Genomic DNA, 18,791 nt, shown 5'->3' with positions numbered 1-18,791 from the left:
TATCTCTTTGTTTATACTGAACACCTTACGTAGCAGCTGAACATGTTATAGTCAGCATAGGTCTTAATGAGTTTAGCAGACTTCAGCCAAATGTATATACTGAAAAGCTGCTGACCCAGTTTTGTATCAGAATAAAGTTACTGAATTTGTGGCATTGTGCTCAGATTTTTGTGTAAATTTTGCAGACTTTTCCCTGAAAGTGGTTTTCCTTCAAAATATTTTTGTTCTTTCTTTTCTCCCTGCGTAACACAGATTTCAGGATGTATCTACCGGCTTTAATTTACTTTATCTCTGTGAATGCACTTGTATTACTGCCCTGAGGGAGAATATTTTTGACGTCCCAAAACAAATTTTACATGTTGCTTAAAAGCAACCTCAGAGTAAAAACTTATGGCTGTGTATACAGTGGTAAGATTAGACATGTTTTGTTTTCAAGTCTAAAATTGACCAACATTCCTTAGTCAACCAACTATTAGCTCTTTCCATTGCATTACATGTGGCGCTTGCTTGGCCCAAGTCTGTTGGGGCACTGTTCTAATTGTGTGGTATTTAATATGGCTTTTTTTTTTTTTTTTTTTTTAAATACCACCCAGGATTGATCTGGGAATAGTTAGGAATCATGCCTTGGGTTTTTTAATGTCAAAGCATGTAAAAGAGATTTTAAAAACTAAAGTTCAACTGACTTAGCATTGGAAAATAAGAGGGGAAATTGGTTACTGCAGTAGAGTTTCATGTTTATGACTTGCCTTGATACAGTCAAAATTTTACCTATGTCTAGTGTTAAACGCTCTTAATCTATTACAAGTAGCATGTTTCTGCTTTTGGATGCTACACTGTAGCAAGTAAAGCAGTGGTGTAAATGCTGGATTAGACTAAAGATGGTCATGTTTTTCACTGTTTCGGTTGTCTCCCTGGCCCCCTCCACTTGGTTTTGCAGACTCCTCCCAAAAGAGTGACTGTGGAAAGTAAGGAGGAAAATCCGTTTCGCAAGGTGCTGGGTACCCCAGCGAGAGCGTCTGTTAAGAATTCCGCTGGAACTGGAACACCTAGCAACAGGGTGAACATTTCAGCGTCTCCTGCATCATCAGTCCCCCACAGAACGGGCTTGTTGGAGAATCGGTAGGAGTCTTATCCTCTTATATTGTTAAAATTTAGCTCTTTATAGAGCTGCAGGTGGAACTTGGTACACCCAGAAGTAAGAAGGGAGTATGTTTCTTCCTCTGGTTTTGCTGTTACTTTTAACAGGATATTAATACGTGCTTTTCTAGCCTCTGGCTGGTACTGGCACTAGAGTTTTATGAACAACTTAGGAGTTGGGCAGACCAAATTCTTCTCTGTATGCTATGTTACAAATGTGGAGATCGTGGAAGATAGGTGCAAAATGCCCAGAAAGCATTGAGGAGTTATGTTCATTTGGAAGAGGATCATTTACTAGCCTTTCTGAAAGAATGACCACTTCAAAAATTTTCTGTCATTAGTGAAAAGAGGAAAAGAACACAACCTCCTGGTTCAGAAATGAGTGAAGATTATCCGAAAGAGAATGATTCTTCAACGTAAGTAACCGTTGTTTCTAGTTTCTGATTTTAAACTGTTCGTTAATTTTTAAAGTAAATTTTTCTGAAAAGAATCCTGTCTCAGCAACACGGCACAGGCCAGCCACTAGTCAGCTTCTGAACACAGTGGGTGCTTGCAAGGGGGGTTGCATTCAGGATTAATGAGGGAAATACAACCTGCTCTAGCAGTTGATTTGCAGGTACTGGCACATGCAAATTTTGTGTCATCTTTCTTTTGTCAGTTTACTCAGGATTGTCACATGTGCTATACATGTATAGCAATAGATACCTTCTTTATTGAACTTGCTTTGACCCTTTTCAAAACAAAATTCATAACGGGAAATTGCCGTTTGGAGAATAAGCTCCGTGTGTTTGAAATCACATTTAATCATAAGTAAGAAGGCTTGTTTAAATTAATTGGTTAAACTTATCTGCGAGTAAAATTTAACGGCTCCATAGTCAAGTATTAAAGGTGATAGGAGACAAAGGCTTTAAAACAAGTTGTAAATATCAAGCAGGAATATCCTGTATCTTCTATAACTGCACTGACTTCCACTCTTGTTTATCTGTAGGAATAATAAAGCCTTGAGTGATCCAGCATGGAAGTACTTGAACAGTAGCAGAGAGAAGCAGTTGAATCTGAAGCAGGCAGAGGAAAATAGGACATCAGGTAAAAAAATAAAAGTAAAGCCAAATGATACCTGGCTTTGACCAGTATGATTTTACCACTTTGATATTAGTTTAGAAAGTTGCTGCAGAGGTGGTTTTCCTAATCTGCTTTCCCTGTGCCACTAACTTTCTTGCTTCCTACAGAGCCATATAAGAGATGCAAACAACTTGCCTTCGTTTTCAAAGCCTATCCTGCTCGTGTGACCCTGACCTTTACACTTGGCTGCTGATGCCAGCCCATGTGCCAGCTTGTTTGAAAATTCAACAAGCAGCTTCAAACTTTGCTCCAAGTTGCCCTTCCCCTTGGGAGGGGTTTCCTGTAAACACCTAAGGATTTCCTTTTTGCTTCCTTTCTTGTTTATTTTTAAAGCTCTCCTTTGCTGTTAATGCCCATGTGAATTGTAGGCTGGTTTTTGTGCTGAAAATGTGTACTGTTTGCATTTACTTCCCTATTTCTTCCCCAGAACTTAGAGGGGGAAGGAACTCTTTGGGGCCAGGACTTTTGTTCTGTTTGTACTAAAGTGCTATTGCATGCTGATGTATGACAAGGTTTTATAGACAATATAGAAGTATTGACAGTATGTACATAAGCTAGTAAGCAGCACTGTTCTTCAGTTTTACTAATAAATACTGAGTCTCTTTCCCCATAAAGAAATGCATTCAAGATACTGGTTTTACAGGGAATGTTGCTGAATACGTTCTTTTTTTAGTGCAGCTCTGATGGCACAAACATGTTGCTGGGGGAGCCAGTAAGGTGAATGTTTATCTCTGAATGAAAATCTGGTTTGCTCTTCAGAGTCAAAATTAGAATCTGTGAGTGTATACCTGCAAGTTCAGGTAATAGTATTGCGAACTTCCTTCATATATCTGCATTTTTGAAAGTTGCATGGCTCAAAACACTTCAAGCTGGGATAGAAGCAAATGTCTATTCATTATCCAAACTAAATTACACTGTGATTCACCATAATAGATGGTTTTTTGACTCTTGAGAGCATTTTTTTTATGTGGCACCATCTGAGGCATTAGAGTCTTAGGATCTGACACAATGATATCAGAACAATGAGACAATGTTTTACCCCAAGCATATAGTAATTTACTGTGGAATTTGGAGTGGGAAGAGAAACTGTTTTCACTTCTGTATATTTACGTTGAATTTTGAGAGCACTGTATTGGAAATAATTAGTGAGTTTTCTGTTATGTGTATCTTGTATATTTGAACAAGAGATGGGTAGTTATTATCTTTCAGATAATTAAGACCATTCAATGACTTCTTAATGTTTCGTATTGCAATTTGGATTTGATGGAGATTATGGTATTAAATTCAATTAAAACTCCAGCATGTTTTTACTTACATATGATTAATATTCGCATTAGTACTTGTAAGTATGTGTGTTAGTACTTTCCCAACCAATTCTGGAAAGCAGTATTTGAGGATTTTTAAATCTATTGACTAAATACTTTTAAGTGAGTTGTATATTGTATAAATAGTTGAGTTACCTGGAACAAAATGACCTGCCTCTCTTTCTGTTTTTCAAGGCATTTTACCACTGCAGTCATCATCCTTTTATGGTAGTCGGTCCTCACCAAAAGAGTACTCCACTGGCAGTTCCACCCTGGACAGGTAGGACTGATTCACCAGCATGAACTGTAAATGACAGTTCTTTCCTAGGAGTTAAGATCTTCACTTCCCTGTGTGTTTATCATATGGTATATAGCTTGTATGCATAAAATTTGTATATGTATATTTATCCCCCCCAGGAGTACAATCTAGGTATTCAGTGTGGCTACAATTGCTCTATTTCTATCTACAAGCTCCAGTTACTGCTTGCAATAGGTAGACTTTCTAAAATCACTCAAGTCTATTATAGTCATTGTGAATGACTGATCCAGATGATATCTAAACTCTAGATGGTTCTAATTCTATATAAACACTGGAACTTTAGACTGAATGCTTGCTTCGTTTTTCCCAAGTATATAAATGGCATGAAATTCTGTATTTTAATAACAGTATTTTAGTAATACTGAATCCTGCTGAGGTTGGGATTCTTCTGTGTTAGAGACACTGGGCAATCAAACTGTTGGTCTCTGCCCTAGATAGATGAGATACAAAATGAAGGAAGAAAAGAAGCATTTTGCATGCTTTACACACAAGGGACTGAGGTCCAGCGTGATTAGGTTACAAGAACAAGAGGCTGAAAATGAAGGCTCTGGCCCAGATGTGAATTTTAAGCATATCTTGGGAGTGGTGATCTCGTACTACGCGATCATTCTTCATCATGCATTCTCTCATCATGCAGTGTGGGGAATTGTTAAATATCTTAAAGACAAAAGACATGGATACATTGCATGTGCACCTGTGGATGTAAGGAAATTTAACCAAACAAAGTATTTAAGTGCTCTGGAAAGAAGTTCTCTCACACCTCTTTTGTATTATGATACATGCCAGTTACCTTGTGTGGCTTTACCAGTCCTTGTCTCCTACAGCAGTACAATTCAAATGTCATGGACTATTGCTATTTAAGGAAGAGCATTAGAAATCTTACACTTCTTATCGTTTTATGTTTTTAGGTCTAGTGTATCAAGCCAGACTCCTTCAGCCAAAAGAAGCCTGGGATTTCTTTCTCAGCCTGCTCCTCTTTCTGTTAAAAAAATGAGATCTAATCAAGATTACACAGGGTGGAACAAACCCCGAGTGCCCCTTTCCACCCATCCTCAACAACAATTGCAAGGGTAAATTTAATATGCTTTATCTAGCATGCACACTTTGATCATCAGAACATGCCATTTTTGTTATAATTATTTAATGAAAAAAAAAAAATCCTGAAATTAATGAACATTGAGACAGGGAACACTTTTCCTAGTTTGGAAAATACATATTCTTAAATTCACTTCCTGAGAATTTTAGAGATACAATAATTTCAGGTAATTCATGTTCCTTTCATATACTTTCATGATTCATTTCTCTATCTTGTGTATATACACACACCTTTTTTAAATGTTGGTTGTTGAAACTCATGGATGCTTTTCTGATAAATTGCACCTCCCGTGAGTTTTCAGTTTCACCTGAAGGGCAGGACAGCTCCAATAAGAAACTCTGTGGGGAGTGGCTGGGGTGAATGTCCTACATGTTAGTAGTGCCATGTTTAACACTGGCATGTTTACACATTGACATACATACCATGTTCAATCTTCTTTTTTTCAGATTTTCAAACTTGGGAAACACCTGCTATATGAATGCCATTTTACAGTCCTTGTTTTCAATTCAGTCTTTTGCTAATGATTTGCTCAAGCAGGGTATCCCATGGAAAAAAATTCCACTCAATGCACTTATCAGGTAAAATTCACTTTCTGGGAAGGATATTTTCTCTTTCATTACTGAGAAATTAGTTTTGTAATACTGAAGCACCTTTGTAGAGGGTGATTTGCATGTGTAGATAATAAAATAAATCCTAGAGCTCTCTGTATTTTGGAGTTTTACTTTAGAGATAGGAAGTAGGCTTTTTAAAATTGCAATGCTGAGTTACAGGCAGTCTTGTATATCTTCTACTGTATTTCTAGTGGCAGAGTGAAATGCTTCAGAAGAAAATGCAAGAAACTTCAAAATAAATAGATGCAGAATAACTTCTTTGGAAAATATTACCAGCTAGGGTTTAAGCTGATCACTAACTTCACCTGATATGTGAGGGCTTATGCCTTTTTGGAAAATATCCTTTGTCTAGTAGCTGTGGAGAGTGTTCGAGTTCTGCATACTTAATCTATTTCTAAATTCGGCTGAACTCTCAGTTCAGTCAAACCTCATGTCAAGAAACTCCAAAGGTTTCTCTAATATGTAAAACTCTCTTTTCTCTTTGAAATTTTGAATTCCTGTGCTATTCAGTATTCCATTGTATGTCTATCAGAAAGAAAAACTGCTGTTGGCTTTATGTACCGCACTCTCTGCCGTTTTGGGATTTTTGTTATATATGCTCTTGTGTACCTCATTTCTTTTCTCTCACTAGACAAGATTAAGGATTATCAGAACCATTTCTGTTTCCATTTCATAGTGGTTTATATCTTCTGGAGTAATTTCTATTTTTGCTGTGTCTTCTTGAACTCTTCCTATGCTACTCAGGATCAGAGGTTGTTCAACATGCCTCTTGAAATGTCCTTTCCCTAATTTTTATAGAAAGACCTCTGAAGCTTGTGCCCCATATACCTAACAGTAAACTCTGTGGGTAGAGCTTGTGCTGTAGTACCTCTGATGGAGGGTAATGTGTGATCCTGTGCCTAAGTACAACAAGTCGGAGTTGATACTCAGTAGCATCTACTTCAGCTTCTGTTGGTTTGGGTATGGGCAGTTGATCTAACATGATCAATGTTCTTCTCGTTGAAAAGCTATTGCCTATCAACTGCCTTCTGGTGAAAAAGGCGTGTTTCCTAACATGCTTCACTGAGCAGTTGTAGAGGGTTAGGAAAGCACATGCTGTTACTGTAGCTCAGCAGAATAGCAGAAACTTGTTAAGGTGCAGTAAACTGATCAGATTCTTTGGGTAACTGAGTATTCATTGTTGGTTTGAGGTGGGAGGGGATTGCACAGGTCTTTTCTATCTTCCTCTCTTTTGCTTTTCTTTTTGTGTGTCATGGAACATGACATCTTCCCATCACCTTCTCATGTATGTACTATGACTGAAACAGTTGTGCTTGGAATATATTGGGTGTGTATTTCCTGTGAAATTTTAAAGCAGTTGTAAAAGATAACTAAATCACAGTAACTGCAAGGCACAGGTAAAGTGAATTTCAACATTTTTTTAACAAAGTTACCAGTAATACTATATGTAGCTTGAACCAACCATGTCTCTTTTTGTTACAGCTCTTTTCTAGTCTGTTGTAATGTTTTACTGTCAAGGCTTGAAACTGAGTGGAAATTTAAAAATAAAAAAAATAAATAGAAACCAGTCTGACCATGCAAGTTGAATTTAATGATTTTGTGTTGCTTATTTTGGTGCTATGTGATTTCATATCCTGTCAGTACAAATGTTTTCAAAAAGCATTGGGGGGGGGGGGGGTGTCTTGTTGTAAAAGATATTGCAGTAATAAGTTTATAGAACTTTATAAGGCTCTTCTCTTTACCTTAAAAGATTGTGGAATTTTTTTGTTCATTTGGGTTCTGTTCCAATGACGGCCTCAAATGAGATTTCAAAATACTTGAAATGGAAAAGGTTAATTATATATGAGATATTTTCATACAGAAGCCCTAAAACACTTATCACAGGAGAAAAGCTTTTAGAGACTCTTAAAATGAGGTATCATGAGTTTTATTTTGTGTCTCTAAAGTCCTGGAAAGCCAATAAGTGTTTCATTGCATTGACTTCTGCAGACGTTTTGCCCATCTGCTTGCTAAAAAGGACGTCTGCAGCCCTGAGGTTAAGAAAGAGCTGCTCAAGAAGGTGAAAAGTGCCATTTCAGCTACTGCAGAGAGATTTTCTGGGTACATGCAGAACGTAAGTACCATATCTAGAAACAACTATGTGTAATTTGTTGAGTGTTTGGACTGCATTGAACTCCTGTCAAGCTTCAACTCTATTTGACAGTGACTTGAGCTTTTGATTGAATGACAATGATTGCCTGCTGTTTGTTACAGCAGAACTGCCTTAGCATTGCTGAATGCAATGAACTAAAACATAATTTCCCCAGTCTGTGTGTGTTTGAGAGAAAGATACTGAATGAAGTTGTACAAAGACACTTTTGAGTTTACCCCGTTTGTAGGATGCACATGAGTTCCTGAGCCAGTGTCTGGATCAGCTGAAGGAAGACATGGAAAAGTTAAACAAAACTTGGAAGAGTGAGCCAGTCCCTACTGAGGATAACTCACCTGGACGGGCTTCTGATGACCTCTCAGCCACCAAAGTATATACATGTCCGGTTATCAGTAACTTAGAGTTTGAGGTTGAGCATTCTATCATTTGCAAAATGTAAGTATGCTTGAGAGCTTTTATCACACTTACCTTAAAAGACTGGGAAGTGTTTCCATCTTACATGACTTCATCTGCAGGCTATAACTAGAACTTAGAACTATGTTTTTTTCCAAAGCTAGGTATTTAGAAAATATTCTGTGGTCTAGAAATGCTGTAAACCTCACACCATGCTGTCTGCTGCTACAGGCCGCCTTTAAACAGCCTCATACCATCTAGTTCTTCATTACATATCCAGTGGAAAGCCTCTGTGCTTTGCTTTTTGTGTCCTGGTTGTATGAGAGTAGAGAGAAAAGGGGGGTTTCAGCCAGGTAATGTTTCCTCTTAAAAAAAATGGGAAGCCATGTTTTTAATTTGTTCTTTCTAAGGGCTTCCAGGGAATGGCATTTTCTTCTGTCTGTCTAGGTTACTGAGGAAAAAGATGTAAACCAGTATGTCTGGGCATTCGTTGTGTATGACTTGTGCAGCGGATTCCCATATGGGATGCTTGCATTCCACAGAGTTTTCATGAAAACAGATATTTGGGAATACTACTTTGTGTGTATTGCATTAGTTCCCTAAAATAATTAAAAGTAAATTGCATGGAGGTTATAATTATTGAAGACAAATGACTAGGATTCCGCCCCCCTGCTCCCCTATCCCAAAAAAAGCATAAGAAAATTGAGATTTTTATTTTAGATGGATTCTACTATTTTGTTTCTAAAAACAGTTTTAAAGTATTTCTAGGCTTTCCCTTCTTCTGGGGTGGGGTCCCTTCTTGTCTCCTAAGAATGATGAATGAAGAAGACGTGTTCAGCTACACAGCAGTCACTTTGATTTCCTGTATACCTGATCACTTGCCTCTCCAAAGCAGCCTGTGGTTGTTTTGTTCTCACCCTTACACAAATGTGTCTTTCAACTTCTAAAGCATCAAAGTGAAATCCCAAAATTCAACTTTGTCATAAGCATCAAACAGTTTCATTTTGATGAGTAAAAATAGATTGGTCAAGAGGCATATATTTACTGGGAAGTTACTTTAGCCTAAAAAAAGTAAGTTGTCATTAATTTCAAGTATATTTTTCATCAGACTTACATAAGCGTGTTTCTTTTTTAGGTGTGGTGAAACAGTCACTAAACGAGAACAGTTTAATGACCTTTCCATTGACCTTCCTCGAAGAAAGAAATTGCTTCCTTCCCGATCGATCCAGGATTCCCTTGATCTGTTTTTTCGGGTATATAATTCTGGGGGGTTTTTTTATTCACTGTGAAGTATTTGTAGGTTATGTACCATATGGAAATTTTGATTGTATAGTTAATTATTAGTTTCTATGACAGTGATTGCAGGCATGTGAAATAATTAACTTTGCACTTTTTTGAGGTTTGTACGTTAGCAGCATACAGGAGTTTTTATTGTAAAATGCTGTGCAGAAATTAACTGATTCTTACAGTACTGCTGTAAAATAGGTAAACTTCCCCATTTTGTGGTGGAAGAGTTGAGGCATAAACAAATACAAAGAAGAGAAGGGACGCTGTTAGACTGAGATAATCACTCAGGAATTGCTGGTTCCTCTCCTGGGCTAGGATGCTTCAACAGCTTGTGTACTGGCCTAAATTAGCATGGAGGAAAAAGATTATGCAGATATAATAATTAAAAAAATAGTTGTAATATGTGGATGCCTGTCTTATAAGTAGAGCTTCAAGGTGAGGTTTCTTAAAGCTAAAAATGAGCCTTACGTCTGTGAATTAGTGTTGTATTTTGTCATATCTTGAGACAGACCTGTGTGTTTTCTCCATTTACAGATAGTGTTTTCAACAGGTAGAATAATTGATGTGCTTATTCTTCTAAAAGCTGGTGGAGGTTTTGTGATTTAAAAAAAAAATCTTAAAATTATAGTGGTGTCATTTGGCCTCACTTAAAGAAAAGGGCTAGAGAAATGGGCTAGTTTGATGGCTAAGTCATGTAATTTCAGCACAGTGGTGCTTCCCCTTTTGCTGTCTGTTGAAAACTCTGCTCTGGTGCAGCACATCCTTGACAATTTTAGATGAGGATAGCTTTTCAGGAACGAAGTTGAGGTTTTGAACAAGAGAGAGAAAACTTTATGACAAATAATCTTTCACCTAAGGTTATTAGAAAAAAAACACCCTGTGTACGGGAGATAAAACTGTAAACCTTGCAAGATTGTCCCTTCTCCTTGGAAGTTAATTTGTCTCAACTGTGGCTAAATCACTGGTCTGCAATAGACTTGCAGGAAAAATTCCACCTATATTAGTGGTTATGTTATCAAATTGTAAGCTCTGCTACCTGTGCTCTTATCAGATGCCCTCTTGTTAGGTCATGTTGTGTAACTGCTTCCATGACAGCCAAAAGCAGTGTGCTTTCTGTTGAGACGTTTGATGTGTCTTTTGTTCCACTAGTCATTTTTCTGTTCTCTTAAACAGGCAGAGGAGATCGAGTATTCCTGTGAGAAGTGCAATGGAAAGTCTGCTGTTGTCACACACAAGTTCAACAGGCTTCCAAGGTAAATGTTGACATCTGTTCCTTTCTTTCCTGGACGTGTTACAAAAGTGCAAGCAAAAGTCCCTCGATGAGTAAAGCTGGGAAAATGCGTAGGATGATAGCATGTACGGTGGTCAGCATGTGAGAATGCCTGCATGTGCAGACAGTAGACTTCATGCTGTTCTTCTGTTTCCCTCTAATGAAGCTCTCTTGGGCACCCTCTGCTGCAACACTTCTTTCTTCCTCCCTATCGCTACACAAGGAGGGCTGAGTTTTCCCCTTCCCCTTTTCTTGGGGTTTGTGGGATGTGAGGGAAGCTTAATATTTTGTGCTCAGCTGATCTGATGGGCAGGACTGAGTTGGAGGCATTAGTGCCAGAAGATATATAGAGGGTTTTGCTTTGATCAATTAATTCTTCCCATGCTGATACCTGTTTTCTTTCTCAGTAAGTGTGGCACTTTGAGGAAGAAGGCAGGCGCTTTGAGGGCTAATGGCATGCTCAATAGTTTCTGACCTCGTAGTTGGGTTTAGTTCATTGTTTAGAGTGGAAGTGCTTGGAGGTAGGGATCATTTTCTCATGGGATGTAAAGCTAAAAGAGTCTGTTGTATGACTTTATGTCCTTGTCCCAGGTATACTCACACTGAACCCAGTAACTTGGTAGTTAGCTTGCATTTTGCTTCAATAGTGTATTTATGCTAGCACTGCAAAACCCTTGTCAAAGTTTTTGAATATTAGCACAACGTAAGTGATGATACAGCTGCGCGATCTAAATAGACAGTACAAAGTGCAGTACAAGGGAGAAGATTCAGTGTAAGGAGGCCTTATCAGGCTTTTTATACTGTTGTGATCAAAAACTCTTTCAAAAGAAAAAGCGTCATGACAAATATACCAAGTACACATCTTGCACTGGGCACAGTTCCTCCTCAGTTTTGGGCAGCTGTGTGATCCCTCCATCACAGTCTTGAATATCTAGGAGTAATATACTAGCATTCTGACCTATAACAATAATATTTTGATTGTTTCCTACCTTTCACTGGGTAGTAGAAATAATGAGTTTGGTAAAAGCTGCTTGCCTCTGCTTGACTAAAGAGCAAGGTGATGCAGATCAAATTAGGAAGCCTCTTGAGTTGGCGGTCTGCACTCTGCACCTTGCACAAAGTTGAATGACGGACAGGAGAGTAATTACCTTTTTCTTGCCAGGTAAGAGATGGGTAGTGTTTCCCTACCACCCCAAAGTAATAATCTGTTTTAGAGTCAGGTGAATGCATTTTGTAAACAGGGCTACTTGGATTTTGAATAGGTTTTCTCTGACTTCTGTCTTGAGATTAACATTTGTCCTTCTCTCATCTCTCAGGGTCCTGATTCTTCATCTGAAACGATACAGCTTCAATGTAGCATTGTCTCTCAATCATAAAGTCGGGCAGCAGGTGGTTATTCCAAGATACTTAACCCTGCTTTCACACTGTACGGAAAGCACTAGGCTGCCACTGACGCTGGGATGGAGCGTCCATTCTGCGATGTAAGTGTACAACTCGTGATTGATCCATGCCACGTTAAGCGCATATGCCACAAGGTAGGCAGTTGTCAGATCTCCTCCAGAAGATGTCTGGGCAAGGAAACGTTAAAATTGTGCAGCTTCAGATGTGCACTGCTAGTTTGTAATGATGCCTTCATGAGAACATGTATGGAAAGGAAGCATAATAGAAGCAGCAGGAAGAGTTGGTGGGGCATTATCTAGGGGATATTTGGTAAGATCATATTCTTCACTGTCCTTGAAAGTAACTTTATATCCTTTTTAGGAGAGCTTCTGTTAGTAATTTCTACAATTTATGCCTCTCGGTCCAAAATAATCTAGATTACCTTTCCCTTCACAGCACACTTAACTCTGCTTAGGAGGTGTAACAGCCTACCTTTTTCTGCTAATTTCCACTTGCACTTCCTGTGCTATCATTCATTTACCATTGTCTTCCCTGTGCCACTATAGTATCTGAGCACTTCGCATGCTGAAAATACTCTCTTCTTTTCCCTGTGACAGTTATTTCTATACAGCTGCTTGTCTTGAGACACAGAGATTAAATGTACCAGTTGTCACATAGGAATTCTGTGGTAGAATAAGGAACAAGAAACCCTCAGGTCTCTTGTGGTCCCTGCCTAGTGACATAACCACAGTAGCCGTGGTGAGTTAGGACACATCTGGTGTATATGTTCAGCAGTGTGGCATGTGTTCTTGTGCTGAACGTTTAGTGGCATTTGAGATTTACGTGGATGTTTCCTAAGAGTTTGCTTTAACAATAGAAATCTTAAACACAACGAACAGCTTAAGCTAACCAGTGCAGAAATACTTGAAAATATGTTTGAAATAGCTTTCCAATGGCTTTTTTTAGTTATTGAAACCATTCTGATTGACCAGAGAGTGGAAGGGTAACTAGGCTGGAGAGAAGCAACCCTGGTTTGAGGGGGAAGATTAGAAAAGATTTCTGCATTGGCAGCCATCTAGTGGATAGATGTGTAGTGATAGTGATGGACTTTGAGGAGCCTGTGAAAGGATTAAATGGAGCAGGAAGTTTGTTTAGAAGACTCTAGGTAAGGGAGGAGAAGCGGAGATGTGGGACATGCCAGAAAACCGGCTGATCCAGACAGCAGCAGGAGACTGTGGTTTGGGAGCAGGAACTCAAGTGTTGGTGGGAATAAAAAATAAAGGAATGAGTTGTCTTGACATGGGAGCCCAAAGCCTTTAATTTGTGAGCTTGTCCCTAAGGGTGCATCACTAAGAAGTGAATCAAGTTTTAAGGATTATATATGGTTTTGAACAACTGTTGTATATTTATAGCATGATGGAGTTATTACTCTAAATCTAAGCAATTAGCAACTACATAATGGTATTCTGCTTGTTTCTTTGGTCATGGATTTGCATGCATAGCAGACAAGTAAATACTTATTTTTTAAAGACTGTAACTGCTGCAATAAATACTTTGCTTTTTTAATAGTTCCCGTCCATTGAAAGCCTCCCAAATGGTGAATTCCTGTACTGTAAGCACTTCCACACCTTCTAGGTGAGTTATAGCTCTGAAATGCCTATGGCCTGGGGTTTCATGGAAAAATTTTTAAGGAATTTTAAAATTTTTTTAATTCTTCTTCTTTAATCTTTCGACTTTTTTCTATTTGTTTTCTTTTCTTTCTATTTTTTCTATTGTAGTAAATTATTTCAGCTACTGTCTTTTTTCATATTTGAGTTTTATTGGTGTTACATGCTAGCTGAAATTAGTATCAATGGTACAATTTGCCTAGTCGACCTGATCACTTTAGTGTTTCTTTTGAGAACCTCTGGGGACTTGTAAGTAAACAAAGATGATTTTTTTTCAGACAGAAGGCTGGGCATCAGAATGAGAACTGTATTTAGTTTGTACAGATGATTTGTCAGTGCCAGATACCTTAAACAAGCTAGCATTTGTACTTGCAAGTCAAATACATAAGAAGGAAAATGGTTTCTAATTCTGCAATCTAGCTCTTTTCTCTATTCTGGCTCTATGCATCCCCAATGTGTGTTTTGGGGACAGGTGATTAGTACTGCCCCACAATGTGAAAGTTGGGTGTAACACTTCTTTAACAGTTACTTTGAAACAGATTTGTACAATGCTATAAAGTTTCATAGCCATGTTTTTAATTTACAGAAAATACACTTTCAAGTCAAAGAGCTCTGCAGCGCTCTATGTAGATTCTGACAGTGATGATGAGCCGTTGAAACGCTCTGTTGCCCACAGCCAAAGGTTGTGTAACATACAGAGTAGAGATCAGTCACAACTGCAGGAAGAACCAGAAAAGGTAAGGGAAAAAACCACAAACTTTCACATACATAGATCCTATATGTGCTGATGTCTGGCCTGTGCTTTTCTTAGCATAAACTGTGAGTAAAATTGATGTAAGATAAGTTTTTTCTCCTAATTAGCACTGCAATGCTGGAAGGGAGTGCTTTGCTAATTGACCTCTCCGTACAGTTGTCTGGGGTTCCCGCTGGGAACAGAGGTAGTTGTGTTGCAACTGCGCTTGAGGTTTTTAGGTTATGTACACCAGCTGCTTAGCGGTTTTGTCATTATTTCCCAAGCTGAAATATAATGGGCTGTCAATAATAAAATTATGCAGTAAAGCTCTTGATTAAATTAGATCCAGTACAAGTTGGGCTAAGCAAAATATTCAATTGAGAGAACTTCTTGCACATCCAATCCTTGTCCCCTTTGAAGTGTGGCTTTTTAAATGCCTTTAGAAACTGAAGCTATCAGTCTTTGGAGGTGGACGTAGAACTGTGTAGAGATGAAGTTCATTGGTATAAAGGCACAGTTAACTTCAAATTGCCTTTGAGGTCTTCATTGTGACTAGTATTGATGTTGCCAAGATATTTTTTGCTTGTATCAGGGCAATGTATTAGCAGGTAGATGAATTGTGTGGGAAGGAATGATGACCTAGAAGGGAAAACAAGAAGCTTAGAGAATTATCTTGCAGTACGACTTTCTTCTATTAAGAGTGTTGCAGGCCTAGTTCTTAGGAGAAGTGTCCTGCATCTCTGCTTCTCTAAGGTTTTTGACAATGGGGTTATTTTAATCAAGCAGAAACTTGTGGTCTTGATTATGGCATTAAAGCACAGATGTAAAGCTGGCTGAATAGCAATAGGTAACAAGTGGAAGGTATCTCCAGTTTCTGATCTGATGGGAAGATCAAACCAAGGGAAGGGTCCTCATCCACTCAGTATTTAATAAGTGATAAAATAGATAATGAGTACTAAATTTTCAGAAGACCCAGAGTTGGGAAGGGCTGCCAGTATCATGAAGCTCCGAACTACAGTTAAGAATGATATTGACAAATCTGAGAAATTGCATAAAAATAGGAGGGGTTGTTCAGTAGGAACAGGCTAAAGGTGCTAATCTTAGCAGGACTAATCGACTGTAAATGTGGCAAGAAGAGCTGGGAAAGCAGTGGGCCTTCAGAAAGGGTGTGAAAGGTAACAATCAGTCACAAGGTCAGGCTGGTTGAAGCGTATAGACAGAGAAATAGCCTGCAGGTTGTGTGAGGTAACACTCCTTTTTTCCTCAGCATTGAGCTTTAGCTGGAGTTCTGTATCCAGCTTTGGGCTCCAGACTGAAGAGAGTTATAGATTAATTGGAGAGGAGGCAGAGGAGAGGAACATGAATGGTCAGAGGTCTAGAAAGGAAGATTTTGGGGGAAAGAGCAGGCAAGTGAACTTGGGTCTTTAGTTTAAGGAGAAACCTAAGCAATGCTTGTGTCTTCAAGGAAGAGAAAGAAAGGAGTAGAAACACTTGAGCTGTTTTCCATGCCCGTGCTGCATAGAACAAAAAGTAATAGACTAAATCGCAGACAGTAATTTTTAGATTAAATATTAGGGAAAACTTCCTGATGCTCAGGATGTGTAGCGATGGAATGGATTGCTTTGGGAGAAAGCAGAACACCCTTTGCCAAAGGTCTCGGGAACAGGGTAGGCAACTGCTGTCCTGCATGGCACATCTATAGCTGGCTGTGGGTGGGGGAAGGAAACTAGCTTGTCTTTGAAGTCTCTCTTATGTATAGAGAAAGTATTCCAAACTGTCCTAAAAGATTCTTCCTCAAGTTTTGTTTGTGAGGAAGTGTAGGTAGTCTCTGTCACACAAACCCTGTGAGTGCAGATATTGTGGGAATAAAGCCTATTAATTTGCATAGCAAATTAGTTATAGGCTTTCCAGCCTGTTGTGGGAAAGAGACAGTGGTGGTGATGATTCCACATAAGTGACTTTATTCCTTCTGGCCGTGCACGTTGGCGACTCCTCAACCCCAGGCTGACCAGCCGTCTGTTGTCATTAACCAGATCCTCTGTCCTTCTCAGTGTTGTCCTGGGCGGACCTGGTTCTGGTCCTTGGAAGTGGCATTACTGCTGCTGCACCATTTCCCTTGATATATGTATGCTTCTTATAGCAGCTGTGGATGGGGTTGCATTAGGGGCTTGGCAGTCACTTCATACAGCTGGTATATGCCCTGCAGGGCACTGCTTGCAAAACAGTCCTGCTGTGTGGGAGAACAGCTGGAACAGCAGGTGTATGTGAAATTGGGATGTAGGGGCCAATAGCAGTTATCCGGCTAAAGTGGGCAGAGCTGCAATTTCTGTGATTTCTGCCTCTGCAGATGAAGTAGTATTTGAAGTACTTTTTAAAAATACTTACTTAAAGCAGCCTGTCTTACAGCCTATGCTACTTAAAATCTATGCAAATAATTTCTAATGGAAAAGTTGTATTCAAATAACGCACAGATGCTGCCAAGTCTTTAAAGTCCAGCCACTGAATTAGTGGCAGTTGTTGGCAAAGTGCCTGGAACTAGGGTTTGCTGAAGAGCTAAACCAGTTTTGATGTTAGTAGCCTACAGGTGCAGAGAGAGAAACCAGAAAGCTTAAAAAGCAGGTACTCTGCTTTCCTTATTCAGTGCCTGAATAGATGTGAGGAGAGAGGTTTAAATTTGTCAGTTCTAGTTCTTGGAGGGCATGATCTCTAGAAGAAGCAATTTAGTTGGCTAATTAATTTGCTAATCTTGTTTGATAAGCCAGCTTTAATACAAAATGTTTGGTATATAAAACTAATCTCGCTCATCAAAGCTTGCTGTATTTAAGTAAAAAGCAGCAGTAAAAATATATTTTTATTCATTTTAAGGAATTTCTGAGATCCATCCAAATGCAGTTTGGAATAAGACCTGGATAAGTACATTCTGATAGAAAGTGTTTTTCCCCATTTTTAATATAATATAGGGGAAAAAAATCTAAGCATATGGTAAGTAGTGTAATTGTGTAAATATGTATACATGGAGGTTAACCTCCTGATTAACAGTTAATATCAAAATGATTGCAATTACTATATTAGTTGCAAATCAGTATGGTTTAGGAGTTGATGAGAATCAGTTTTAGGAAAATAACTAAAAAAGGAAAAATTCAGATTAAGACTAAAGTGTCTTTCCTTTCTCCCAATTTAAAGTCATTCTATTCTCCTTAGGAAAGAATAATTCTCCCCTTTCCCTGGTTAACTGTTTTCTTACTTGGTTTGCAGAGTCCTGCCCCCGCCTGCCCCAAGATTTCGTATGGCAGGTCTGCAGCACCAAACCTAATTTTAATTGCTCTTCATACCAGCCTGAGTTCAGTTCCTATTCTTCCATCCCTGCGTTCAAGTTCAATTACTCTCATGTTGCTGCTTTGGCCTTTGTTAACAAACTTGCAATTTTGCTACTTGTGCCTCAGCACTGACTTGCCAGAGGCTTGAGGATTCATCAGAACCTAAAGGTGGAACACATGTGTGGAAGGAAAAGAAGGAGAAGGGAAGAGTTATCTTGTGTATGTTAATCCACAGGGCCTGTAAAAACTTGTAGTTTATATTTAAATATTATTCTTTGGAGTGAATGTAGCTGCAAAGGTTGTCTCTCCATTGAGTCTCGTATAACTATCTGTTTAATGTTGACAGAGCCAAGCTCCCACTCCCTGGGGTTAATAAAATAATAAAAAAACCCTCCACAGAAATGTAAAGCTGATGTTATATACCTGTTTATTCAAGCACTTAATCATAACTCCATTCATCTCTAGGGTTCAAAAAGAAGCAAAGTGGAGGGTGATAAACCTGATCTGGGTAATGCTGGTTTTGATGGGATGAGTGAAGATGAGCTGCTAGCAGCTGTCTTAGAGATTAGCAAAAGGGAAGCTTCTCTGTCTCTGAGCCATGATGAAGATAAGCCCACAAGCAGCCCAGACACTGGTTTTGGAGATGACGAAATTCAGGAATTGCCGGAAAACCTGGAATCTATGGAGATGGAGAAACCCAAAGCATCATTAGAGTCAGGTAAGGTGAAGTAACCATCTTAATTAGACTGTAGCGAGCTAAAGTGGGTAACTGATAGCAGCAGGTTAGTAATGTATGGTGGCAGAATCTGGATGCAAGTGCACTGGTGAAACTGCCTGACTTCCTCAGAGTTTTCTTACAATTTCCCTGTTTATAACGCATTTAGTTCATTGAACTGTGAATAAGTATTTTCTTGTATGTCTGTCACCTCTCTGATAAAGGTAAAGTCATCTTCAGAGTTAATTTCCTTTTTTTTCTTTCCTGATTAACACATGCTTCCACTGGTTC

General features: G+C 38.8%; 1 protein-coding gene across 1 annotated transcript in view; it reads left to right on the top strand.

Moving 5' to 3' along the window:
- Positions 1–18,791, top strand: part of USP37 (ubiquitin specific peptidase 37) — a 33,251-nt gene that overhangs the window by 4,937 nt on the left and 9,523 nt on the right. The window contains exons 4-17 of the mRNA XM_059820326.1: positions 938–1,119; positions 1,479–1,553; positions 2,126–2,223; positions 3,759–3,843; positions 4,791–4,952; positions 5,425–5,556; positions 7,579–7,702; positions 7,968–8,173; positions 9,267–9,384; positions 10,592–10,671; positions 12,005–12,169; positions 13,638–13,703; positions 14,322–14,472; positions 18,251–18,503. Coding sequence (XP_059676309.1) covers positions 938–1,119; positions 1,479–1,553; positions 2,126–2,223; positions 3,759–3,843; positions 4,791–4,952; positions 5,425–5,556; positions 7,579–7,702; positions 7,968–8,173; positions 9,267–9,384; positions 10,592–10,671; positions 12,005–12,169; positions 13,638–13,703; positions 14,322–14,472; positions 18,251–18,503 — 1,897 coding nt within the window. The remainder of the gene's footprint in view (positions 1–937; positions 1,120–1,478; positions 1,554–2,125; positions 2,224–3,758; positions 3,844–4,790; positions 4,953–5,424; positions 5,557–7,578; positions 7,703–7,967; positions 8,174–9,266; positions 9,385–10,591; positions 10,672–12,004; positions 12,170–13,637; positions 13,704–14,321; positions 14,473–18,250; positions 18,504–18,791) is intronic.

This window comes from Gavia stellata, chromosome 8, assembly GCF_030936135.1.
Source record: "Gavia stellata isolate bGavSte3 chromosome 8, bGavSte3.hap2, whole genome shotgun sequence".
Taxonomy (NCBI): domain Eukaryota; kingdom Metazoa; phylum Chordata; class Aves; order Gaviiformes; family Gaviidae; genus Gavia; species Gavia stellata.
This window is presented reverse-complemented; position numbering and strand designations above follow the sequence as displayed.